This window comes from Ictalurus furcatus, chromosome 13, assembly GCF_023375685.1.
Source record: "Ictalurus furcatus strain D&B chromosome 13, Billie_1.0, whole genome shotgun sequence".
Classification (NCBI taxonomy): Eukaryota; Metazoa; Chordata; class Actinopteri; order Siluriformes; family Ictaluridae; genus Ictalurus; species Ictalurus furcatus.
The window spans coordinates 12,059,447-12,080,818 of record NC_071267.1 but is presented as its reverse complement, the minus strand read 5'-3'; the positions used below and the strand labels follow the sequence as shown (position 1 = coordinate 12,080,818).

The 21,372-nt window shown below is 43.1% G+C and overlaps 1 protein-coding gene across 1 annotated transcript; it reads right to left on the bottom strand.

Moving 5' to 3' along the window:
- Positions 1-1,833: 1,833 nt before the first annotated feature.
- On the bottom strand, positions 1,834-21,232 carry lcmt1 (leucine carboxyl methyltransferase 1). Its single transcript, XM_053640332.1, has 11 exons — positions 20,854-21,232; positions 18,028-18,119; positions 17,739-17,860; positions 17,462-17,538; positions 7,079-7,140; positions 6,894-6,996; positions 5,349-5,469; positions 4,147-4,248; positions 2,419-2,510; positions 2,118-2,215; positions 1,834-1,971 (listed from the first exon to the last, which is right to left on the bottom strand). Exons 1-11 carry the CDS (start codon positions 20,937-20,939, stop codon positions 1,949-1,951), a joined length of 978 nt encoding a protein of 325 aa, XP_053496307.1. The 5' UTR covers positions 20,940-21,232; the 3' UTR covers positions 1,834-1,948.
- Positions 21,233-21,372: the final 140 nt, after the last annotated feature.

Below are 21,372 nucleotides of genomic sequence, written 5' to 3'. Positions count from 1 at the left end.
TGATAATTTATAAACAATGATGACCAATGGAGACAATGTTGACCAAAAAAAGAGAAAGATACAGTACTGTAGACTGACTCGTGTTCTGCACAAGGTCACACTGGTTTAATGTTTCCCCAGAAATACACACACACACACAAATAAGGGAAACTCTTGTGATATCAGGGTCCAGTGTCCACTGTGAAACCCCATTTGTCCAAAAACTACATTCAAAAAACTACATACAGGATTGAACAATTCAGTGTTACGAATGAGATTTTTAATTTGTCTGTACAAATTATAAATGTGTAACACTAGTTACATGTGACGTTTAGATTACTGTAGTGTGAAATCATGGTGTGTGAGAAGAAAATAAATGACATGATTTTACTCTTCAAGCAAATTAGTGCTTCCTAACTTTCAAAATGACAATTAGCCAGAATACAGGTACTCTTCTCATAATTTATACACACACACACACACACACACACACACACACATACATATATACATATATATATATATATACATATATACATATATATATATATATATATATATATATATATATATATACACACATATATATATATATATATATATATATATATATATATATATTCACACACACTCACTCACAGTTTATTTTATTAGAACCACCCATACTCCTGCACATTCATGCAGTTATCTAATCAGCCAATCATGTGACAGCAGTGTAATGCATAAAATCATTCAGATACAGCTCAAGAGCTACATTTTATCTTCACATTAAACATCAGAATGCTGAAAAAACGTGATCTCTGTGAGTTTGATCATGGCATGGTTGTTGGTGTCAGATGGGCTGGTTTGAGTATTTCAGAAACTGCTGATCTCCTGGGAATTTCACACACAACAGAAGTTTACACAGAATGGTGTGAAAAATGGCAGTTCTGTGGGTGGAAATGCCTTATTGATAAGCGGGGCCAGAGGAAAATATCCAGATTGGTTCACTCTGCCAGGAAGGATATAGTAACTCAAATAATCACTCTTTATAACCGTGGCACGCAGAAAAGCATCCCAGCATGCACAAAACATTGAACCGTGAGGTTGATGAGTCCAGACTCATCCAAACCGGATGTTTGACGATTAGAAAAAAAGAAATCATCAGGTCTTTGTTCAGCCTTCAACTGTCCAGTTTGAGCCGTGACTGGCTGATTAGATAACTGCATGAATGTGCAGGTGTTCCTAATAAAGTGGATGGTGAGTGTGTGTAGTGTATATATTATAAATTAACAAGCAATTTTTTTTTTACACACACACACACACACACACACATACATACATACATATATATATATATATATATATATATATATATATATATATATATATATATATATATGTGTGTGTGTGTGTGTGTGTGTGTGTGTGTAAGTAGACTAAATGTTTGAAATCTGTGTTTTAGACAAAAATATGATTGTCAACATATTAATTTCTTTCGTTAGAAAACTTGCATAGTATTTAGAAAAATTTTTTTAAATGGATGACTTGGAGTGAAATATTCCAAAAAGCAGCCAATAAGTTCTAGTTAAAAAGGGGGTCTACTTTAAAAATGATAAAATACTCAATTATTTGGATTTATTTTGGATTTTTTTTAAACACAACATAATTCCCATAGTTCCATTTGTGTTATTCCAGAGTTTTGATGACTTTATTATTATTCTAAAACACTTTTGACTAATAATAGTAGTAGTAATAGTCGTCATTATTATTATTATTATTATTTTTATTATTATTATTACACTTAAATTTGCAGCCTATCTCCTCACAGGGGATATTTTAAAGGAGAACAAAGGCAAAATAAGACAATTTAGTGGTCTCATCTTTTTTATTGACGTCACAAAGGGAAAATAAGCTGAAATGACTTCCTCCAATTCATGTTGACCTTGGCACAAGACTTGTAGTTCTCCCAACCAGGTCGCAGTTAAACTCAAAAGCCAATTTGTGAAATGCCTAAAAAAGGGAAAAGGGTCACTGCCAATTATTTCTGGACATTTATGAGACTCAAAATGTGTACACCGATGGGGAAGGGAAGAATATAAAGGACAATATTTTTTACTAATACTGTACTATTTGAAAGCTGGAATAGATAAGCTCACCTAGATTGAGTGTGTCCTTTACTGCCCAGCAGATACTATAGTGCTGAAGAAGCTGCTGGAGTAGCTCTTTCTCATCTAAAAACTCCAGTCGTTCAATCCTGTAAATGCAAACATTCTCATAAGACATTCTAAGAAGTCAAATGCCAAGCCCAATCTCTTTATGGTGCCAAATATCCTAAATGCATTGTTTCTAGTGAATGTAACAATTCAAACCCAGGTTCTGTCACACACAATGTACTACATTAGTCATGAAATCCCATAGGCACAATACACAAGCTGCTTTTTTCCCCGCATCCTGTACCTGCTTACGTCTTCCTGAGGAAGCAGGCTATAGACTGCCATCATGTCCAGTGCGTTCACACTCTCCCATCCTGTAGACAGGAAGCGTTCCTTCTGAAACAGATTTCACATAAAAATCATGTCATTCTGTCCAACTTTCAAAGAAACAAACAAGCAAACAAAAAAGATTTCTTCTGAATTCACTAAAGGATAGAATGAAATATTTTTTTAAAAATGTAAGTATATACATTTACACATTTGAACTATGTTATCAGTATGTAATCTCAGGTGAAGCTGCATTTAACCATCCTGCACTTTGAAACTGCTCATGTTGGGCTCTGCCAACAGCAACAGCTGCAGCACTAAAACACAACATCTGAACTTGACAGTTTTGCCTGATTTCCAACCACCTGTTGGGCACTGAGCAGACAGTAACAATACAAACAACACACACAAGTAATCAGAGTTGGGTTTATCGCGTTACAAAGTATTACTGCATTCTAATGAGTTTTTCTGATAACGCAGTGTGTGTTAATGTAACTGTAACACATTTAATGTAACTGTAACGCATGTAACTGTAACGCAATGTTAAATTTATATAATTTGTTTACAGTTACTGATGTCAATAAAATTACGTTACTTGCATTACAAATTTATTTGCAGGAAAACAATATTAAGTAGAAAGCATTTTTAAAATAAATCATATTTTGCATGGCTGTCAGGGGGGTAACCTGGCCTGGGCATTTGAAAATTTTTCTTTAGCCCTAAATAATTCACCACTTGGAGAATTAATAAATAAAAATGGCAGTGTTGTAATTTTATATCTTCAGTGAACGGAGGCGAGACCAATCAGACAGGGTTTAGAGGAAAATATGTGGAAATACTCGTGTCTTATTGGCTGACAGCTCTCAATTCTGCCAAACACTAGCTCACAGTCAGTGTGAGGAAAAATGGATATACGCCGATTTTTTTTTTTTATACCAGTAAAGGGGTTCAACCTGAAACAGTAACATCCTCTCATGTTTAGTAGGAAAACAAGGTGTGTAAATGTCTATGAATTCCGGTTTACGTGAACATGATATGAGCAGAGTGTAAGGAAAGATAATGTACTTTGCATAGCACTGTAGCAGCTAAACCCATAGCTTACTTGTGCCTCCCCTTGGCTAGCGACACCAAACTAGCTTAGTTAGAAAAGTTCTATCTTTACCTTTAATTAGTTTAATTGCTAATTTTAAAGTAGTAATTAGTAATCTGTAGTGGATTACTTTTTTGAGTAACTTACCCAACACTGCAAGTAATATATAATGCAATACTCTCACATGAAAATCCTAGAACCTTGAGCTGTAAGTTCAAGCTTTTTGTTCAAATGGACAACCATGCATTTTATAAATTACAGCAGAGGTTGGCAAAGAGTTTCTATTCTTGACCAACACAGAATTAGCCACGGGCAAAAACGTGTATGACCCCCAGCAGATCAGCTAGAAATGCGATTACAGAGTGACACAGTGCTGGACAATTGCAGTCAGAGGAAAGAGGCATATACAATCTACAATGCCACTTCACAAGGGCCTCACAGTGATTATGGGTAGAGCAAATGGTTCTTCACAAAACATCCAGTGATTGACTCAAAAATTTTCCATGTGTATCACTCAAAACAAATATGGTCAGCCCTGTTTTTAGTAGCATCACAATACACAGTGAAAACAACTGGTTTATAGATTTTACAGTGTCAAAATGAATTCCCAATTACCTGAGAATCCAAGGACTGGCACACATCCACTCCAGCCAGATTACACTGTCGTCTCTGCAGATTTTCAATCATGATCTGCCCAAACCGGTCAGCCATGTTCACCTGTAAAATGGGGGCAATGATGGGATCAGAAATGAAAGCATTTCACTAGGTAATTGTATTACAGCCTCATTACTGTCATCACTTCTATGCTATGCCATGATTTACATTTGCATTTAATTATAGCACAGGCTCTAAGCTCTTCTTTGCAGGGGACATGTGATGCGTTTAAGTCATGTCTGATAGATCATATTTATGAGTTGAATGCACATGAACACCGCCACAAAGTCACAATTATGAGTGGGAAACTCTGGATTTTCTTTGAGTTCATAGTTTCTGAGATGGGGCGTGTCAGTAAGAAAACATGGTGGAATCAATGGATGCAATGTCTGTAGCTGATTTCAGTTACGTGTTTAGTATGTGCAGCAAGTTATTATCAGGCTTTTTTATTTACAATAAAACAAGTTAATTGCCTGCACAAAATATGATAGCATTGTACAATTACGATAAAATATATAAAGTTTACAGCGGCATAAAAAGGCAAAACACACCTGATATACATTCTTTGCTGGGGACATGTGATGCGTTTAAGTCATGTCTGAAAGATCGTATTTACGAGTTGAATGCACATGAACACCGCCACAAAGTCACAATTATGAGTGGGTAACTCTGGATTTTCTTTGAGTTCCTAGTTTCTGAGATGGGGCGTGTCAGTAAGAAAACATGGTGGAATCAATGGATGCAATGTCTGTAGCTGATTTCAGTTACGTGTTTGGTATGTGCAGCAAGTTATTATCAGGCTTTTTTATTTACAATAAAACAAGTTAACTGCCTGCACAAAACACGATAGCATTGTACAATTACGATAAAATATATAAAGTTTACGGCCGCATAAAAAGGCAAAACACACCTGATATACATTCTTTGTTCTTCATTTTCTAGGAGTTAAAAAAAAGAAACCTTGCTGTATATTTTTGTAGTTAATTAAGGGAAGGTACACCACCATCGTTCTCTAACCAAGGTGACTTGAACACACCAGATGTTGTAATTACGACTTCCCAACTCATAAATACGAACTTCCCAGGAGGACTTGAACGCACAGATAAACCTAAATCGCATTGTTAAATTTAAACTGATTGTCAATGATTGTACCTGCATCTTACCTGTTCATAATTGATAAACATGGCAGTGTGGAAGGTGTGTGCAGCCCAGTGCACCAGTTTGGAGGACTGCTCTGGGGTCATGTACACCAGCACACATTCAGAAACAAAGAGTGTTGGCAATCTAATTTGAAAGAACAAAAAGACATAAAATAAAACAATGACAAACAGGGTGGAGTAAGCAACAGCGTTTCTCCTATAGCATTGCTATGGGGGACAATACAACATAAATATGTTCTGACCACAAACAGTATAAATGTTGTAGTGTATAGTAGTTTTGCAATGTTCTTAATGGTCGAGAAGGTACTACTTGAGGATATTATGTATATTTAAACAGCATTAAAATATACACTACAAGGCCAAAATTGTGTCCTGATTTAATTCCCTCTTTGCTGTTATAATAACCTCCACTTATCTGGGAAGGATTTCCTAGATTTATGAGAGTGGCTGTGGTGATTTGTGCTCATTCAGCCACAAGAGCATTAGAGTGGTCAGGCACTGATGTTGTGAGGGGAGGCCTTGTGTACAGTCAGTGTTCCAGTTCATCCCAAACGTGTTCAGTGGGGTTGAGGTCAGTGCTCTGTGCAGGTCACTCAGCAACCTTGGTAAACCATGTCTTTATGGACCTCGTTTTGGGCACAGGGCATTGTCATGCTGGAACAGATTTAGGCCTCTTAGTTCCAGTGAAGTGAAATTGTAATGTTACAGCATACAAATACATACTAGACAACTGTGTTTCCAACTTTGTGGCAACAGTTTGGGGAAGGAATACATACGGGTGAGTAGGTCAGGTGTCCACAAACTTTCGGCGATATAGTGTAAGAAATACTGTGAGCTGAATATTGTGTAAGAAACCCCACTGTTAAGACGCTGAAGAAGCATTTTATACACAAGACAATAATTTGGAGTGAAGTAAAGCCAAGTTCCACAAACTGTAAATGTGGGTTATTCAGAGGAAGTTAAAGAATGGCATCTGAAGAAAGAGTCCTTGAAATCGAGGTCACTGATGTCGTAGACATTCTATGTTTGTAAACATTTCCAAGACTCAGCATTGCACATCCGAGAAGATGAGCTTTTTTGACGCACATGTGGATATTTTAATAAATCCCTGGTGTGCTATTGTTGTGAAGGCCACCAGCAATGGGATATTTAACTAAACAATAAATGTGAAAATTATATCAAGCCAATATGGCCAGCCAAGTCCAATGTATTTGTTGTGCCTTTTATGTCAATGAACGTAACATTTTAAAACCTGACTCTGTCACGCACAAGGTACGTGAGTTTAGTCACAACATCCCACAGCCTTCATGTGACTGAAAAGTTTAAATATACACGGCACATATATATTTGCACAGAAATTACTTAACCAGATGGATCTTCACAACATTAAATGTAACTATAAATGGATAAATTACACTGTGATGTTCCTTAATTTAATAAAATCCTGTCTGTGATTATTTTCCTATTTCCTATTATGCTGTCTTTTATTTGTTACCTATTAGAAACTCACAGAAACTACATAGACTAGATCAAAAACACATGACTTACTCTGTATTTATGTTGAATTTTCTGAGTTTTTCCTCTAAGCCTGAGAGGTCTCTGAGATCAGCACTGATGATACAGTATCTGTCTGAGTCCAGGTTGTGGCCATCTAACAAAGAGACATGTACAAGCATAAGAGCTGCTTCAAGGACAACATCTGACATCATTAATGCTGAAGTTATCATCATTACCTAATAGGAGTGAATCAGCTGAATGGGTCTCAATCAAGGGCTTTGACAGAGGAGGTTTTGTCCTGCAGAAATGGAAAAGGGACTTAAAATCATTACCATGCTCCCCCCCCCCCCCCAAACATCATGATCCTGTGATAACCTCTCTAAAACACAAAACAGTAAAATTATGATTTTTATTTTACTATATGATTTCTACATTATTGAGTACAAAAACATTTTAGATTCCCAAACTTTAGTTTTTCAGCACAAAATTAAATGTTACAGAAAAATGTGTGTATATCAGGAAAGAAAGAAGCATATTATGTAAGGGAACAGTTTTCAGACAAAAACATAATAAAGGCTGCTGGGTTTTGCTGTAAAAATAAGAAGCAAGTGTGAGTCAAAATCTCCAGAAGAACCGTGACTTGTGAACTGTGACAATCCTTATAAAACTGCAGAAAGTGTACCTGAGACTACTAATACTAATTTTTTTTTCTAATTAATTAGTTTATTACTGCACTTTATAGTATTTTTTTTAATGGAGAAACATTTAATTTCTTTATTTTTGAAGGCATCTTTGCTGTACAGCATTTTTGTTCAACTTTTGTACATAACTGTAATACATATATACATACATATATATACATAAATATATATATATATATATATATATATATATATATATATATGAATTTTTCAAAATTTTGAAAAAAATTTCTTTATTGTTTAAACATTTGTTAAAAAAAAAATTCACAAAAATACTCTGCTCTCATGGATATCAACCACACCACAGGTTTAACAAAAAAATCTCTTTGTTAAATACAGGTGTGCAACAATTATTCGCAACCCTATGAATTCATATAAAAAAAAAATATTTTTAAAGTATGTTCCCATTGATATTTAAATTTTTTTTAGTACACCTGGGTGACTAGGAAAACGATATTGTTCAACCATGACTTCCTGTTTCAACGGGGTATAAATATTAGGTAACACATATGCCAAATTCCCGTAGTCATTCATAACAATGGGTTAGACCAGAGGTTCTGAACCTTTTGTAGCTAAAGCCTCCCCAAGCTTCCACTATCATGTGGCATATATATATATATATATATATATATATATATATATATATATATATATATATATATATATATATATATATACACATACATTTTTTTTTTAAATGGATCAAAACATATTCAAATGAGATGTTTTAAAATGAACCAATTTGGTAATTTGAGTGCATTCACAAATATCACAATCGTTCATTGATTAAATTTATTTTAAATTTATATACAAATGAAATGATAATTTGGAAAAACCTATGAGTGGTAGAGAAGTTCAAGTGCTGCATTGATGGATAAAATAAACAAAAGATAATTCAGAGAGTCAAAATAAATGTCGCACCAACAATATAATATAAAAAATAAAATCTTGAAATGGTTTGATTCAATATAAAATGTCCAATATTAATATTATTAATGTTAAATATTAATAAAATAAAGCAACATATATAGAAATGACTGTTAAATATATAGCCTATAATTGTTGTGGAGTGAAGGGGTCCTTTTGGTTTGTTCGAAATATGCTTGGGGTCCAGAACTCACAAAAGGTTGAGAACCACTGGTCTAGTTTATGAATTTTAGAAAGGTAACATCGTCTCAAATGGAACACATTAGTTTTTTACTAACCGGAAGTATAAGCCGCTTCCTAATCAGTGGTGCATGACATCATACGCACGTAATGCGACGCCGCTAGCTTTAGCAGATACCCAGAGTCACCGACAATGACTTTCTTCAGTTTACTATTTATGTCAATGTTACCTTTTATTCCCAACATGACCTCAGTCCTCATCAGACATCAGACAGAGGCATAATCATCAAGTGACTGAGGAAGAAAGTGTGACCTCCAAGTCTTCTAAGGCAGGGAGCTTCAGTTCTCCACAAACTCTGCTTTATAAAGGTTATAAATCTTCTCGGCGGTGTCGCATTACATGCATGTGACGTCAAGCGCCGTCGACTAGGAAGTGGCTTATACTTCCGGTTAATAAAAAAAAAAAACCACTAGTGTTCCATTAGAGATGATATTACCTTTCTAAAATTCACACATTAGATGGTAGAGTACTCCGTGCACACTGAAAGTGTATAGTACTTCATTTGGGACACAACTTTAGTATTTACTCTCCGAACCGTGTTTTCTGAACAGAAGTAACGTAACGAGTAAATCTCCCCCGTGCTGTGCAGACCAACTGATCGATAATGACATTCGTTGACAACAATTTTCATAATCGATTATTATCGATTAGTTGTTGCAGCTCTAATATATATAAGTTTATATTATATATAAGTATTTATGCATTACTTTTTATGAATGCAAAAAAAAAACACAGAATTAAACTACAGTCCTAAATTAATAATATATAATCTGGAGTGTGTATGTGTGTATTGGGTTCTTTTCAGTCTTATATAATTGGAAAAGCAGTTGTGTGAAGTTTTAGTCATAAGTTTATATTTGTAACACTCAGTTTGTGTATTTTATTTGAAATAAACAAAAAAAAATGGTACTGAAAAGATTAAAAAATAATCGTTAGTTGCAGCCCAATACATACATATATATATATATATATATATATATATATATATATATATATATATATATATATATATATTATATATGCAAACATTTGATCCTCTTTGAAACAGTGCCTATTAATAACGTTCACTCAAATGACACATAAAATTTGAATTTTGTAGTAATTTTCACAATTTAGCCCAAATTCAATAAATTCAGCCAAAGAGCAGACCACCTGATGAAAAAAGAAGTCTCCAAGAACCCCAAAATTTCATTACAGGATCTGCTAGTAAGTCTTGCAACTGTTGGTGTCAAAGTGCATGCTTCTACAATCAGAAAGAGATTGCGCATATTTGACGTGCATGGGAGGCGTGCCAGGAAAAAGCCTTTGCGATACTACAGTTTGCCAATGAGCATATAGGCAAAGTCCAAGCCTTTTGGAATATTGTGCTCTGGACAGATGAATCAAAGATAGAGTTGTTTTGCCACAGTAACCACAGACATGTTTGGCGGTGACAAAGACAACTTTTCAGGAGAAGCACCTCATACCAAATGAGGTGGAAATGTTATGGGTTGGGGTTGCTTCGCTGCCACAGGGACTGGACAGCTTGCATTCATTGACTCAACTATGCATTCTGCATCATATCAAAGAGTGCTCGAAGATAATTTGAGGCCATCTGTCCGAAAGTTGAAGTTGAATCAAAAGTGGAACTTTCAACAAGATAATGATCCTAATCACACTAGCAAATCCACCAAGGAATGTCTCAAAAAGAAGAAATGGAATGGCCTAGTCAAAGCCTGGATTTGAATTCCACTGAATTCTTGTGGGGGGATTTGAAACAGGCAGTACATGCAATGAACAAAATCCTCAAACATCTGGCAACTGAAAGAATATTGCATGGAGGAATGGTCAAAAGTTTCAGCAAGCCTTGTGGACAATTATGCAAAATGCCTACAAGAAGTTATTTCTGTTAAAGGGGGCAATACTGACTTACTTTTTCCACAAAATAATCTTACATCTGTTGATATTTCAGTTGAATAAATTATTGAAAAAGCTATTTTTACTTGTGGTTTTGTTCAAGTATATCAACTTAATTAATATGCACTGTTTCAAAGATCATCAAATGTTTACTTGTCCAAATATGTCAAAAAAGCAAACAATTTCCATGGGATGTACTTATTTTTTCACATGACTTTGTGTGTGTGTATATTATATATATAAAGTATTTCACAAAAGTGAGTACACTCCTCACATTTTTGTAAATATTTGATTATATCTTTTCATGTGACAACACTAAAGAAATGACACTTTGCTACAATGTAAAGTAGTGAGTGTACAGCTTGTGTAACAGTGTAAATTTGCTGTCCCCTCAAAATAACTCAACACACAGCCATTAATGTCTAAACCGCTGGCAACAAAAGTGAGTACACCCATAAGTGAAAATGTCCAAATTGGGCCCAAAGTGTCAATATTTTGTGTGGCCACCATTATTTTCCAGCACTGCCTTAACCCTCTTGGGCATGGAGTTCACCAGAGCTTCACAGGTTGCCACTGGAGTCCTCTTCCTCTCCTCCATGACGACATCACGGCGCTGGTGGATGTTAGAGACCTTGCGCTCCTCCACCTTCCGTTTGATATGTGTGTGTGTATGTATTGTCGCGACGGACTGACAGCCGGCGCGCAGGAGAAGAAAGTCGCTCCTTCCCCAACTGCCGCACCGGAACGAAGCGGACAGCCTCGGGCCAGACACGCCATCAGCCGGAAGGACCGTCACGGTGGGGCGGGACCGTTGACGCTACACCAGCCGGCGATTGGGGAATTCCTCGGGAAGATTCCACCACTCAGGCGACGAAGGAGGAGGATAAAAGGACGCGCTTCCGGCCGTACGAGAGAGAAGGAAACGACGGCGAAGAGACAGACTCCATGCGAGCTCTTCAGCGGCATACAGGCGTGCTAACATTGAGCACGACGGCAAGATTGACTCACTCCGACCGCTAATCTCTCTCTCTCTCTCTCTCTCTCTCCCCTTCTCTCTCCGAAGGTGCGAGTGCGGACGAGACCGCCGGCTGGTGAGAACGCACGCACCGGTGGATGACGGCACGGGAGACCCACACCCTCGTCTCAGGAACCCCGACACGCCCCCGAGAAGGTCACATGACAGCCACACCCCCACGACACCCCCACGCACTCACACACCCTCGCCCCCTCACGACGGACAGCTCACACTAAGATAAATAAAACCACCCATTGTGACTGCAATCTGTCTCTTGTGGGTCTGTGCTCTGCCCTTCCCCTGAGCTAACTCCGTACACTGGTGGAGGATGCAGGCACTAGAGTACAGACTCGCCTACAAATAAGCACAAAAAAAAAAAAAAAAAAATAAAAGAAGAAAAAAAACCCTGAGAGAGAGAGGGGGGGAAAAAGAAAAAAAAAAGAAAAAAAAGGGGGGAAAAGCAACCCATGGATCCCACACTGCAACACCTGCTGGAGACCAGCATCCAGCAGCAAGCCGTGACGCAACAGCTTGCCGAGAGCCTTCAGGTCGCAACCCAGGCGCTGATTGGCCTGAGGACTGAGACCCCCGCAGCCTCCGTGCCCCTCCCCGACCCGGCCCGTGAGATCCGCCGCCTGCTGCCCCCCCTAGGCCCCGAAGAAGATCTTGAGGCGTACTTCGAGGCCTTCGAGGGTATTGCCCGCCGGGAGGGATGGGATCGTGACGACTGGCCTCGCGCCCTCGGCCCACTGCTCACGGGAGAGGCACGGACGGCCTACTATGCCCTTGAGCCAGAGGAAGCTGCCGACTACACGGCAATGAAGGAGGGAGTCCTGGCATGGTGTGGGCGAACCCCCTACCAGGCGGCGACAGAGTTCCATCGCTGGGCTTATCGACCGGGGGCCCGACCACGCGGCAAGCTAAACACCCTTATCCGGATAACCAAAAGGTGGCTCCGGCTGGATCAGCATACCGCCGCGGAGGTGGCGGAAAAAGTGGCTGTCGACCGTTTTCTGAGGGCATTACCCCGGACAGAACGTCAGGCCGTGGGGGCGCACGCACCGACTACGCCCCAGGAGCTCCTAACAGCCCTGGAGCAAACCATGGCCACCCTGGAGCTCGGCCGAGATGAGCAGCAGCCCCGCGACCAGCCCCTTGGGGCCCCTGGCCCCCGGGCCGACCGCCAGTCCCGCCCCCGCACCTGGAGGACTCGCCAGAGGTCGCCCGTTGGTGGAACCCCCCTGGACGAGCCCATGCCTACGGAGCCGGAGAGGGAACCTGCCCGGCCGCCTTCGAAGCCATGGTTAGCGGGCTGCGCCCTCCATCTACAACAGCCGCCGGAGGCCCCCTCCCTGACGGTGTGGGTCGAGGGGAACCCGGTAACCGCCCTGCTGGACACCGGGAGCACGGTGACCCTCGCCCGGCCCTCCATTCTACCCAAGGGGCGTCGCCCGGGGGGGTTCTCACCGTAACCTGCGTCCATGGGGACACCCGGGAAGTTCCCGCAGCCGAGGTCCAGATCCAGGGCGAAGCCGGGGTCTGGCCCCTCCAGGTGGGCCTGATCCCCGAGCTCCCGGTGCCCCTGCTCCTTGGACGGGACTGGCCAGGATTCCCGATGGGTCCGACAGCCGAGCCCCAGAGGCCGCGGCAACGCACGAAGAGGAGCCGGGCCCGGCAGGCCTACCTGGCCCAGGACGGCGGAGAGACCTCCACGGAAGGTAAGACCCCCCAACCCACTAATCCTCTGTGGTCTGTCTTTTCCCAGGTGAACCGGGAGGGGAAGTTCGGATGGGAGCAGAAGGAGGACGACCGTCTGAAGCACTGCTGGGCCCAGGTGCGACTGATAGAGGGGGTCAACCAAAGCCCCGACCTGAGACTCCCCGCTTCGTACTTCCTCGTCCGGAATGGGCTCCTCTACCAACGGACCTGCCGCCGCGGGGAGCAGGTGGACCTACTGGTGGTCCCCAAACCCAGGACACCCACAGTCATGCATCTGGCCCATACACATCCACTCGGCGGCCACCTGGGGCCACGAAACACCCTGGAGAAGCTGAGGGATCGCTTTGTGTGGCCCGGGATGGACGCGGATATCTGGGCCTTCTGCCAGCAATGCCCGCAGTGCCAGCACACGGCCCCACGGCCGCCCCCCCCGGCTCCCCTTATCCCTCTACCCATCATCAGCGTCCCCTTCGAGCGTGTGGGCATGGACCTCGTGGGCCCCCTACCCAAGTCTGCCCGGGGCCACGAGTACATCCTGGTCATTGTGGACTATGCCACTCGGTACCCCGAGGCGGTGCCACTGAGCAAGGCCACCTCCCAGAACATCGCCAGGGAGCTGGTACTCCTGTTCAGTCGGGTGGGGATTCCAAAGGACGTGTTGACCGACCAAGGTACGCCTTTTGTATCTAAATTAATGGCCGACTTGTGTCGATTGTTGCAGGTGAAGCACCTCAAGACGTCAGTCTACCACCCCCAAACCGACGGGCTAGTCGAACGGTTTAACCAGACTCTCAAACGGATGCTGCGCCGGGTGGTGGACGAGGAGGGGAGGAACTGGGACCTCCTCCTCCCCTACGTGCTTTTCGCCGTCCGAGAGTGCCCCCAGGCGTCCACGGGCTTCACCCCCTTTGAGCTCCTGTTCGGCCGGCGCCCGCGGGGACTGTTGGACGTGGCACGCGAAGCTTGGGAGGAGCAACCGTCCCCCTTCTGCTCGGTCGTCGAATACGTGCAGGAGATGCAAGCGAGGATCGACCGGGTAGCTCCCATAGTCCGGGAGCACATGCACGCTGCGCAGGAGGAGCAAAGAAAAGTGTACAACCGCCCAGCACAGCCCCGAGAATTCCAGCCGGGGGACCGGGTCCTCCTGTTAGTGCCCAGCAGTGCCTGTAAGTTCCTGGCCCGGTGGCAAGGCCCCTATACAGTCCTCGAGCGCCGGGGCCCGGTCAACTACCGCCTGCAACAGCCCGGTAAGCGTGCAGAGGAGAAGCTCTACCACGTGAACCTCCTGAAGAAGTGGATAGAACCGGCCCCAGTAGTATCGGCATACGCAACCCGGGACTCGGACCACGGCAAGCGTACCTTGGTCGGGTTAGGGGAGGACCTCACCCCCGCCCAGAGACAGGAGCTCACTGAGCTGATCGACCAGTTCTCAGATGTGTTCTCGGCCTCCCCGGGGATGACCCAGCTGGTCCAGCACGAAATCAAAACTCCCCCCGGCGTAGTGGTGAGACAACGGCCCTACCGTGTCCCAGAGGCCCGACGCAAAGCCAGTGAGGAGGAAATCGGCCGGATGCTACGGGACCACGTCATAGAGGAGTCCAGCAGCCCCTGGTCCAGCCCCATCGTCGTCATGCCAAAGCCGGACGCGAGCATGCGGCTGTGCAACGACTTCCGGAGACTGAACCAGGTGTCCGAGTTCGACAGCTACCCCCTCCCCAGAGTGGACGACCTCGTCGAAAGCCTGGGGAGGGCCCGGTTCATTTCCACCTTGGACCTGACCAAGGGCTACTGGCAAGTTGCGCTGGCGCCAGAGGCCAGACCCAAGACGGCCTTCAGCACGGCCACTGGCCACTGGCAGTACCGGGTTCTCCCCTTTGGGCTACACGGGGCACCCGCCACATTCCAGCGGTTGATGGACATCCTCCTGCGGCCCCACCGCACGTTTGCCGCTGCCTACCTGGACGACGTAGTCATCCACTCCTCCACATGGGCCGACCACCTGTTCCATCTTAGGGAGGTCCTGAAGGCGCTCCGGGAGGCCGGCCTGACGGCCAACCCCAAGAAGTGCCACCTAGGGCTGACTGAGGCCCAGTACCTGGGGTACCGCATCGGCCGGGGAATGCTGAAACCACAGGCGAAGAAAATCGAGGCCATAAAGGACTACCCTCATCCCACTTCAAAGAAACAGGTACGGGCCTTCTTGGGGTTGGCGGGGTACTACCGGAGGTTTGTGCCTAACTTCTCTGCTGTAGCTTCCCCCCTCTCAGATCTCACCAAGAAGGGCCAGCCAGACCGGGTCAGGTGGTCAGCCGACGCAGAGAGGGCCTTCCAGGACCTGAAAGGGGCCCTCACCAGCGCGCCGGTACTGCGTAATCCGGACTTCGACCTCCCATTCACCGTGCACACCGATGCGTCCGAGACCGGGCTTGGCGCAGTCCTCTCGCAAATCTTCGACGGGGAAGAACATCCGGTCCTCTACTTCAGCCGGAAGTTATCCCCCGCAGAGAAGAAATACGCAGCCGTCGAGCGAGAGGCCCTGGCGATAAAGTGGGCCATCGAGGAGCTGCGGTACTACCTGGCTGGCCGGCACTTCGTTCTCGTAACCGACCACGCCCCCCTGCAGTGGATGGCCAAAGCCAAGGACACAAACGCCCGGGTAACACGCTGGTTTCTCGCCTTGCAAGATTTCTCGTTCCAGGTCAAGCACCGGGCGGGGGCCCAGCATGGCAACGCAGATGGGCTCTCTCGACGAGACGCACTCTGGGCCCACCACCGAGCGGCAGTAGGCTCGGAGCTGAGGGGGGGGTACTGTCGCGACGGACCGACAGCTGGCGCGCAGGAGAAGGAAGTCGCTCCTTCCCCAACTGCCGCACCGGAACGAAGCGGACAGCCTCGGGCCAGACACGCCATCAGCCGGAAGGACCGTCATGGTGGGGCGGGACCGTTGACGCTACACCGGCCGGCGATTGGGGAATTCGTCGGGAAGATTCCACCACTCAGGCGACGAAGGAGGAGGATAAAAGGACGCACTTCCGGCCGTACGAGAGAGAAGGAAACGACGGCGAAGAGACAGACTCCATGCGAGCTCTTCAGCAGCATACAGGCGCGCTAACATTGAGCACGACGGCAAGATTGACTCACTCCGACCGCTAATCTCTCTCTCTCTCTCTCACTCTCTCTCTCTTCCCTTCTCTCTCCGAAGGTGCGAGCGCGGATGAGACCGCCGGCTGGTGAGAACGCACGCACCGGTGGATGACGGCACGGGAGACCCACACCCTCGTCTCAGGAACCCCGACACGCCCCCGAGAAGGTCACACGACAGCCACACCCCCACGACACCCCCACGACACCCCCACGCACTCACACACCCTCGCCCCCTCACGACGGACAGCTCACACTAAGATAAATAAAACCACCCATTGTGACTGCAATCTGTCTCTTGTGGGTCTGTGCTCTGCCCTTCCCCTGAGCTAACTCCCTACAGTATATATATATATATATATTGAGTGTTTAAAATTCTGTGTGTACTTTTATGTACAAATTATTTTCTGTGTAAATAAAAAACATTTCTGGGATATTACTGAGGAATGCTTGTTTGTAAAAAGGTCAGTAGTTCTAATCTGGCTTCATGCAGAGGAGGAAATTGTGCTGGTTGTTCATGATGCACATTAAAGTTAATGCAGTTCTAGACTCTGCTGCTTCACTTAGGAATATACGCATTAAAGCACTAACAGTGAACACAGTTTCAGTAACAATAATTGTGATGATGAAGCATATGAACATAATTCGCTTACAGAAGAAAGAAAGACATATATGAACTCACTTATGAAAAAAATTGTCTCTATAAATGAATTTGTCTAGCTATTTTGAGAAATGGTGTTTAAAAAACAAACAAACAACAAAAAAGAAATATTAGATTTGCTAAATAAAACCCTGAAACTATATACTGAACTAAAAAGAAATGATTTTGCTTTTTCCCTATTTCATATTTTCATGTCCTTTGTTTCCCTCTACAGGCATTTAACTTATATGACATTTCATAACCATTAACAGTACCATTAACTAACAACAGGTGATGACACAAACGGCATAAATAAAAAAACTAAATTCTACACCTTACTTGATATGGTGTATCTTCCTGGCAACAATCATAGGGAAGTCAACTTCAAAGAACTTTTTCGGCAAAGTGTTCTCAGCCTAGCAATTAAAACAGGAGGATTTATGCAACAGTTTGGCAGCTGATCAAGAGTAAACCAAAATAAAATAAAAGTCAAGTCAGAATGGTTTGAGTAATATGTCAGTCGGCAATATTGCTCAGTAAACGGTAATATAAAAACACTAATTAAGAACAATTATAAAAAATGACACTACTCAATCAAATTTTCTTTTAAGCATACCTTCAGTGTCCAGAAAGTGGTGTCCAGTCCAGCTCCAAGATTCACCACCTGGCAGTCACACTGAGTCTTTTTAAGAAATGCATCAAGCAGGTGGTTCACTCCATGGACACGGGCATAATAACCTACAACATGAATCAAAATGAAAAGAAAAAACTGCTATGAATTATACCACCATGTTGTCATGGACTGAACAGCATTGAGATGGAGATGCCTGTCACATATCTATAACATTTATGCCACACATCCATTTGTGTAATGTACGTGTGTTATGAAAGAAATACACTTTTACCTCTGTTAATCTCAGGTGCCTTGCGTTCACCTGTCTGACGCACAAAATACTGTATGTAAGGGTCGTTCCAGTATCCTTTGCTTGTTGCATACCTAAGAATAAAAACAAATCAATGTGAAAACAAATCAATATCAATCAAAAGCAGTGTAAATCAAAATGGCTTTCTTAAACTCAAACAAGTTACACCGATCAGCCATAACATTAAAACCACTGACAGATGGCCGTGAATAAAATCGATTATCTCGTTACAATGGCATCAGTCAAGGGGTGGGACAGATGCAGCAAATGAACAGTCAGTTCTCGAAGTTGATGGGTTGGAAGTAGGAAAAAAAAATCGGCAAGCTGAAGGATCTGAGCAACTTTGACAAGGGCCAAATTGTGACGGTTGGATGACTTGGTCAGAGCATCTCCAAAACAGTAAAGTGTTGTGCCCAGGTTGACCCCCGCCCACCTCCGAAAGCACCTACAATAGGTACATGAACATCAGAACTGGACGATGGAGCAGTGAAAGAAGGTGGCCTGGTCTGAGAAATTACATTTTCTTTTACACCATGTGGACGGCTGGGTGCGTGTGTGTCGTTTACCTGGGGAAGAGATGGCACCAGGATGCACTATGGGAAGAAGGCAAGCTGGTGGAGGAGGTGTGATGTTCCTGGCAATGTTCTGCTGGGAAACCTTGGGTTCTGGCATTCATGTGGATGTTACTTTGCAAGTACCACCTACCTAAACATTGTTGCAGACCAAGTACTGTACACCCCTTCCTAATGGCAGTGGCCTCTTTCAGCAGGATAATGCGCCCAGGAATGGTCTGAGGAACATGACAAAGAGTTCAAGGTGTTGTCTTGGCCTCCAAATTCCCCAAATCTCAACCCGGTCGAGCATCTGTGGGACGTGCTGGACAAATAAGTCCGATCCACTGAGGCTCCATCTCACAACTTACAGGACTACATCTGCTGCTAATGTCTTGGTGCCAGATACCACAGCACACACCTTCAGAGGTCTTGTGCAGTTCATGTTTCAATGGGTCAGAACTGTTTTGGTGGCACAAGGAGGACCTACACAATATTAGGCAGGTGGTTTTAATGTTATGGCTGATCAGTGCATATTTCAAGGCAAAATCATCTTCAATGTAAGCTACATAAATGCACAATAACAAAACACATGGATTTAGATTCTGAAAGTCTGTTAACACAACCAGTGTGTTGCTACAACAATCTGAAGGAATTCATTACATCCGAGAAGCCACCAGACAAAAAAAATAAAAACGGTAGGTTGCAAGTCGGTCATGACAAGACAAGTTTATCATCATGTTTGGTTTGCATCTTACCATTCTACAGATACCACATTATAACCAGTGGTATACATATATCCTGTGGCTCAGTCTTCTGTCCCTATCATATACTGTGTATGCTTCCATTTAGCCAGATCATTCACAAACACGGCCTTAGCTTCTACTATTATGCAGATGACACTCAGATAAATCTTAGTACTAGGTCCAATAGTGCTCTTCCTCCAGCCTCATGAATGTAATGCATTTATGATACATAAAATCAAGGATAAACTTCTTAAATTATCCCCTGACAAAACAGAAATTTTACTTGCTGCATCTAAATTTTTTTTTAGATCAAATATCCTACAAATGTTCATAATCTAGGTATAATTTTTACAACACATACTCATTTGAACTCCACTATAGGTCATTAATAAAAATTGCTTTTGATCAGCTCCACAGTATTGCCTGGCTTCAACTTTACTTACTGAATGCTGAAACTCTGATTTCACGTTTCATCCTTATGGTCAGATTGCTGTGATTCTCTCTTCTTTGCTATTTCTGGTACCGAAAATAAACTTCCACATATTGAAAATTCAGATGCAAGGGTTTAGGACCTGTACTCCAGCAGTTACACCAGTTACCCATCTTGCAGAGAATAAACACAGAGAATCAACACACTCATTCACAAAGTACTACATGGCCTTGCCCTGTCTTATCTTCCTGAGCCCTTAAGGTATGTTCACACATACATCGACTTGCTGCAACAAAGCAAATGGGGACGTTCATTTTCAACAAGAGCTGGCGACTTCTGGCAATATGAACGACAGCGACCGCTGGTGACTAGATGTGGGCGTGTCCAGTGATGCGACAAAGTTGAGAAAAGTTTAACATGACACAAATTTGGAGCACTTGGTGCAATGGGAGTGAAGCCAGTAGAGCGCACATGATCTGTGACCCCCATGCTGACTGCCAGTCCGAATTGTTTCGTGGACACAGACAGTCCGGCGCTTTCGCCGCAGATAGACGGCCGTAATGGCAAAGAGCACACACTGCTTCTCCGTCATCTCGTAGGATATGACGCATATATATTCTGGTGAATTTTATATACAAACACTCTCCCTCCAGAAGGTACCACCCACTGATAAATGTTACTATGGCAACCAGTAGTAGGAATGCCTACTGGCAACGTTATAGTACAGCGACTGCAGACCTACACAAATAAATGCTCAGACTTTTTATTAGAGCTGTCCAATATGACCATAATATTGATATTGTGATAAATTATGTCAAAATATTCTTTTCTGGGATATCATGACTTGTTAGATTTAAATAATTTAATTACAATCTGACGAGAAGTAACTGATTTTGTACTTTTTGTATTTTTAAAATATTTATTTATTTCATTTTTATAAATATTTTTAATATGAAAAAATGCACACAAAAAAAGGGAATCGTGAAATGATATTACTGTCATATCGCCCAACTCTAATCATCATCACTGATCATAAACAGTGCGTTTTAGGATCACAGTGATCCGACAACAACATTTCTACCTTTTGCATATCGACGCATCGTCGCATGTTGCTCTGACAGCTTCATCAGCGGTGTCAGAGTCAGTGAAAGGCGCTTTGGACGCCATGAACACTTACTAAATCGCAGGTATGAATCAGAATTATTGCTCTTTTTACATGTGAAAACCACACACCACTACACACATACTGTACAGTTTACACTCATGCAACAACACAAAGCTTTAAACTACAGATTTGAGATTACTTTTCACTTAAATCGTGTCGAAGGTTACATTAACGTGTTCTTCAATATTTAAACGAAAACGATTGCAAGCTGATAAGCAGATTTTAAAATATACAATATTTTCTTAGCGTTCGCTGCAAATCTACATCCCTCACGACTGTTCCCACAATGCACTGCGCCTGCGCCTTCATCGTCTGTATGGTTTAGTGTGTGTTTACAGAGTGAAGGCTGCACACCGCCGCCTGCTGTCAGCGTCAGGTCAATACAAGTCGAGGGTTTTTTTTTTCTTTCTTTCTTTCTTTCTTCTCCCTCGTCTT

Excerpts from the sequence above, each read along its gene's own strand:
- lcmt1 (XM_053640332.1), bottom strand. The coding sequence starts at position 20,939 with ATGGCGTCCAAAGCGCCTTTCACTGACTCTGACACCGCTGATGAAGCT. Across the intron at positions 17,861-18,027 it reads GGCACCTGAGATTAACAGAG|GTTATTATGCCCGTGTCCAT; the intron begins GTAAAAGTGTAT and ends TTCATGTTGTAG. Across the intron at positions 5,470-6,893 it reads AAATTCAACATAAATACAGA|ATTGCCAACACTCTTTGTTT; the intron begins GTAAGTCATGTG and ends CTTTCAAATTAG.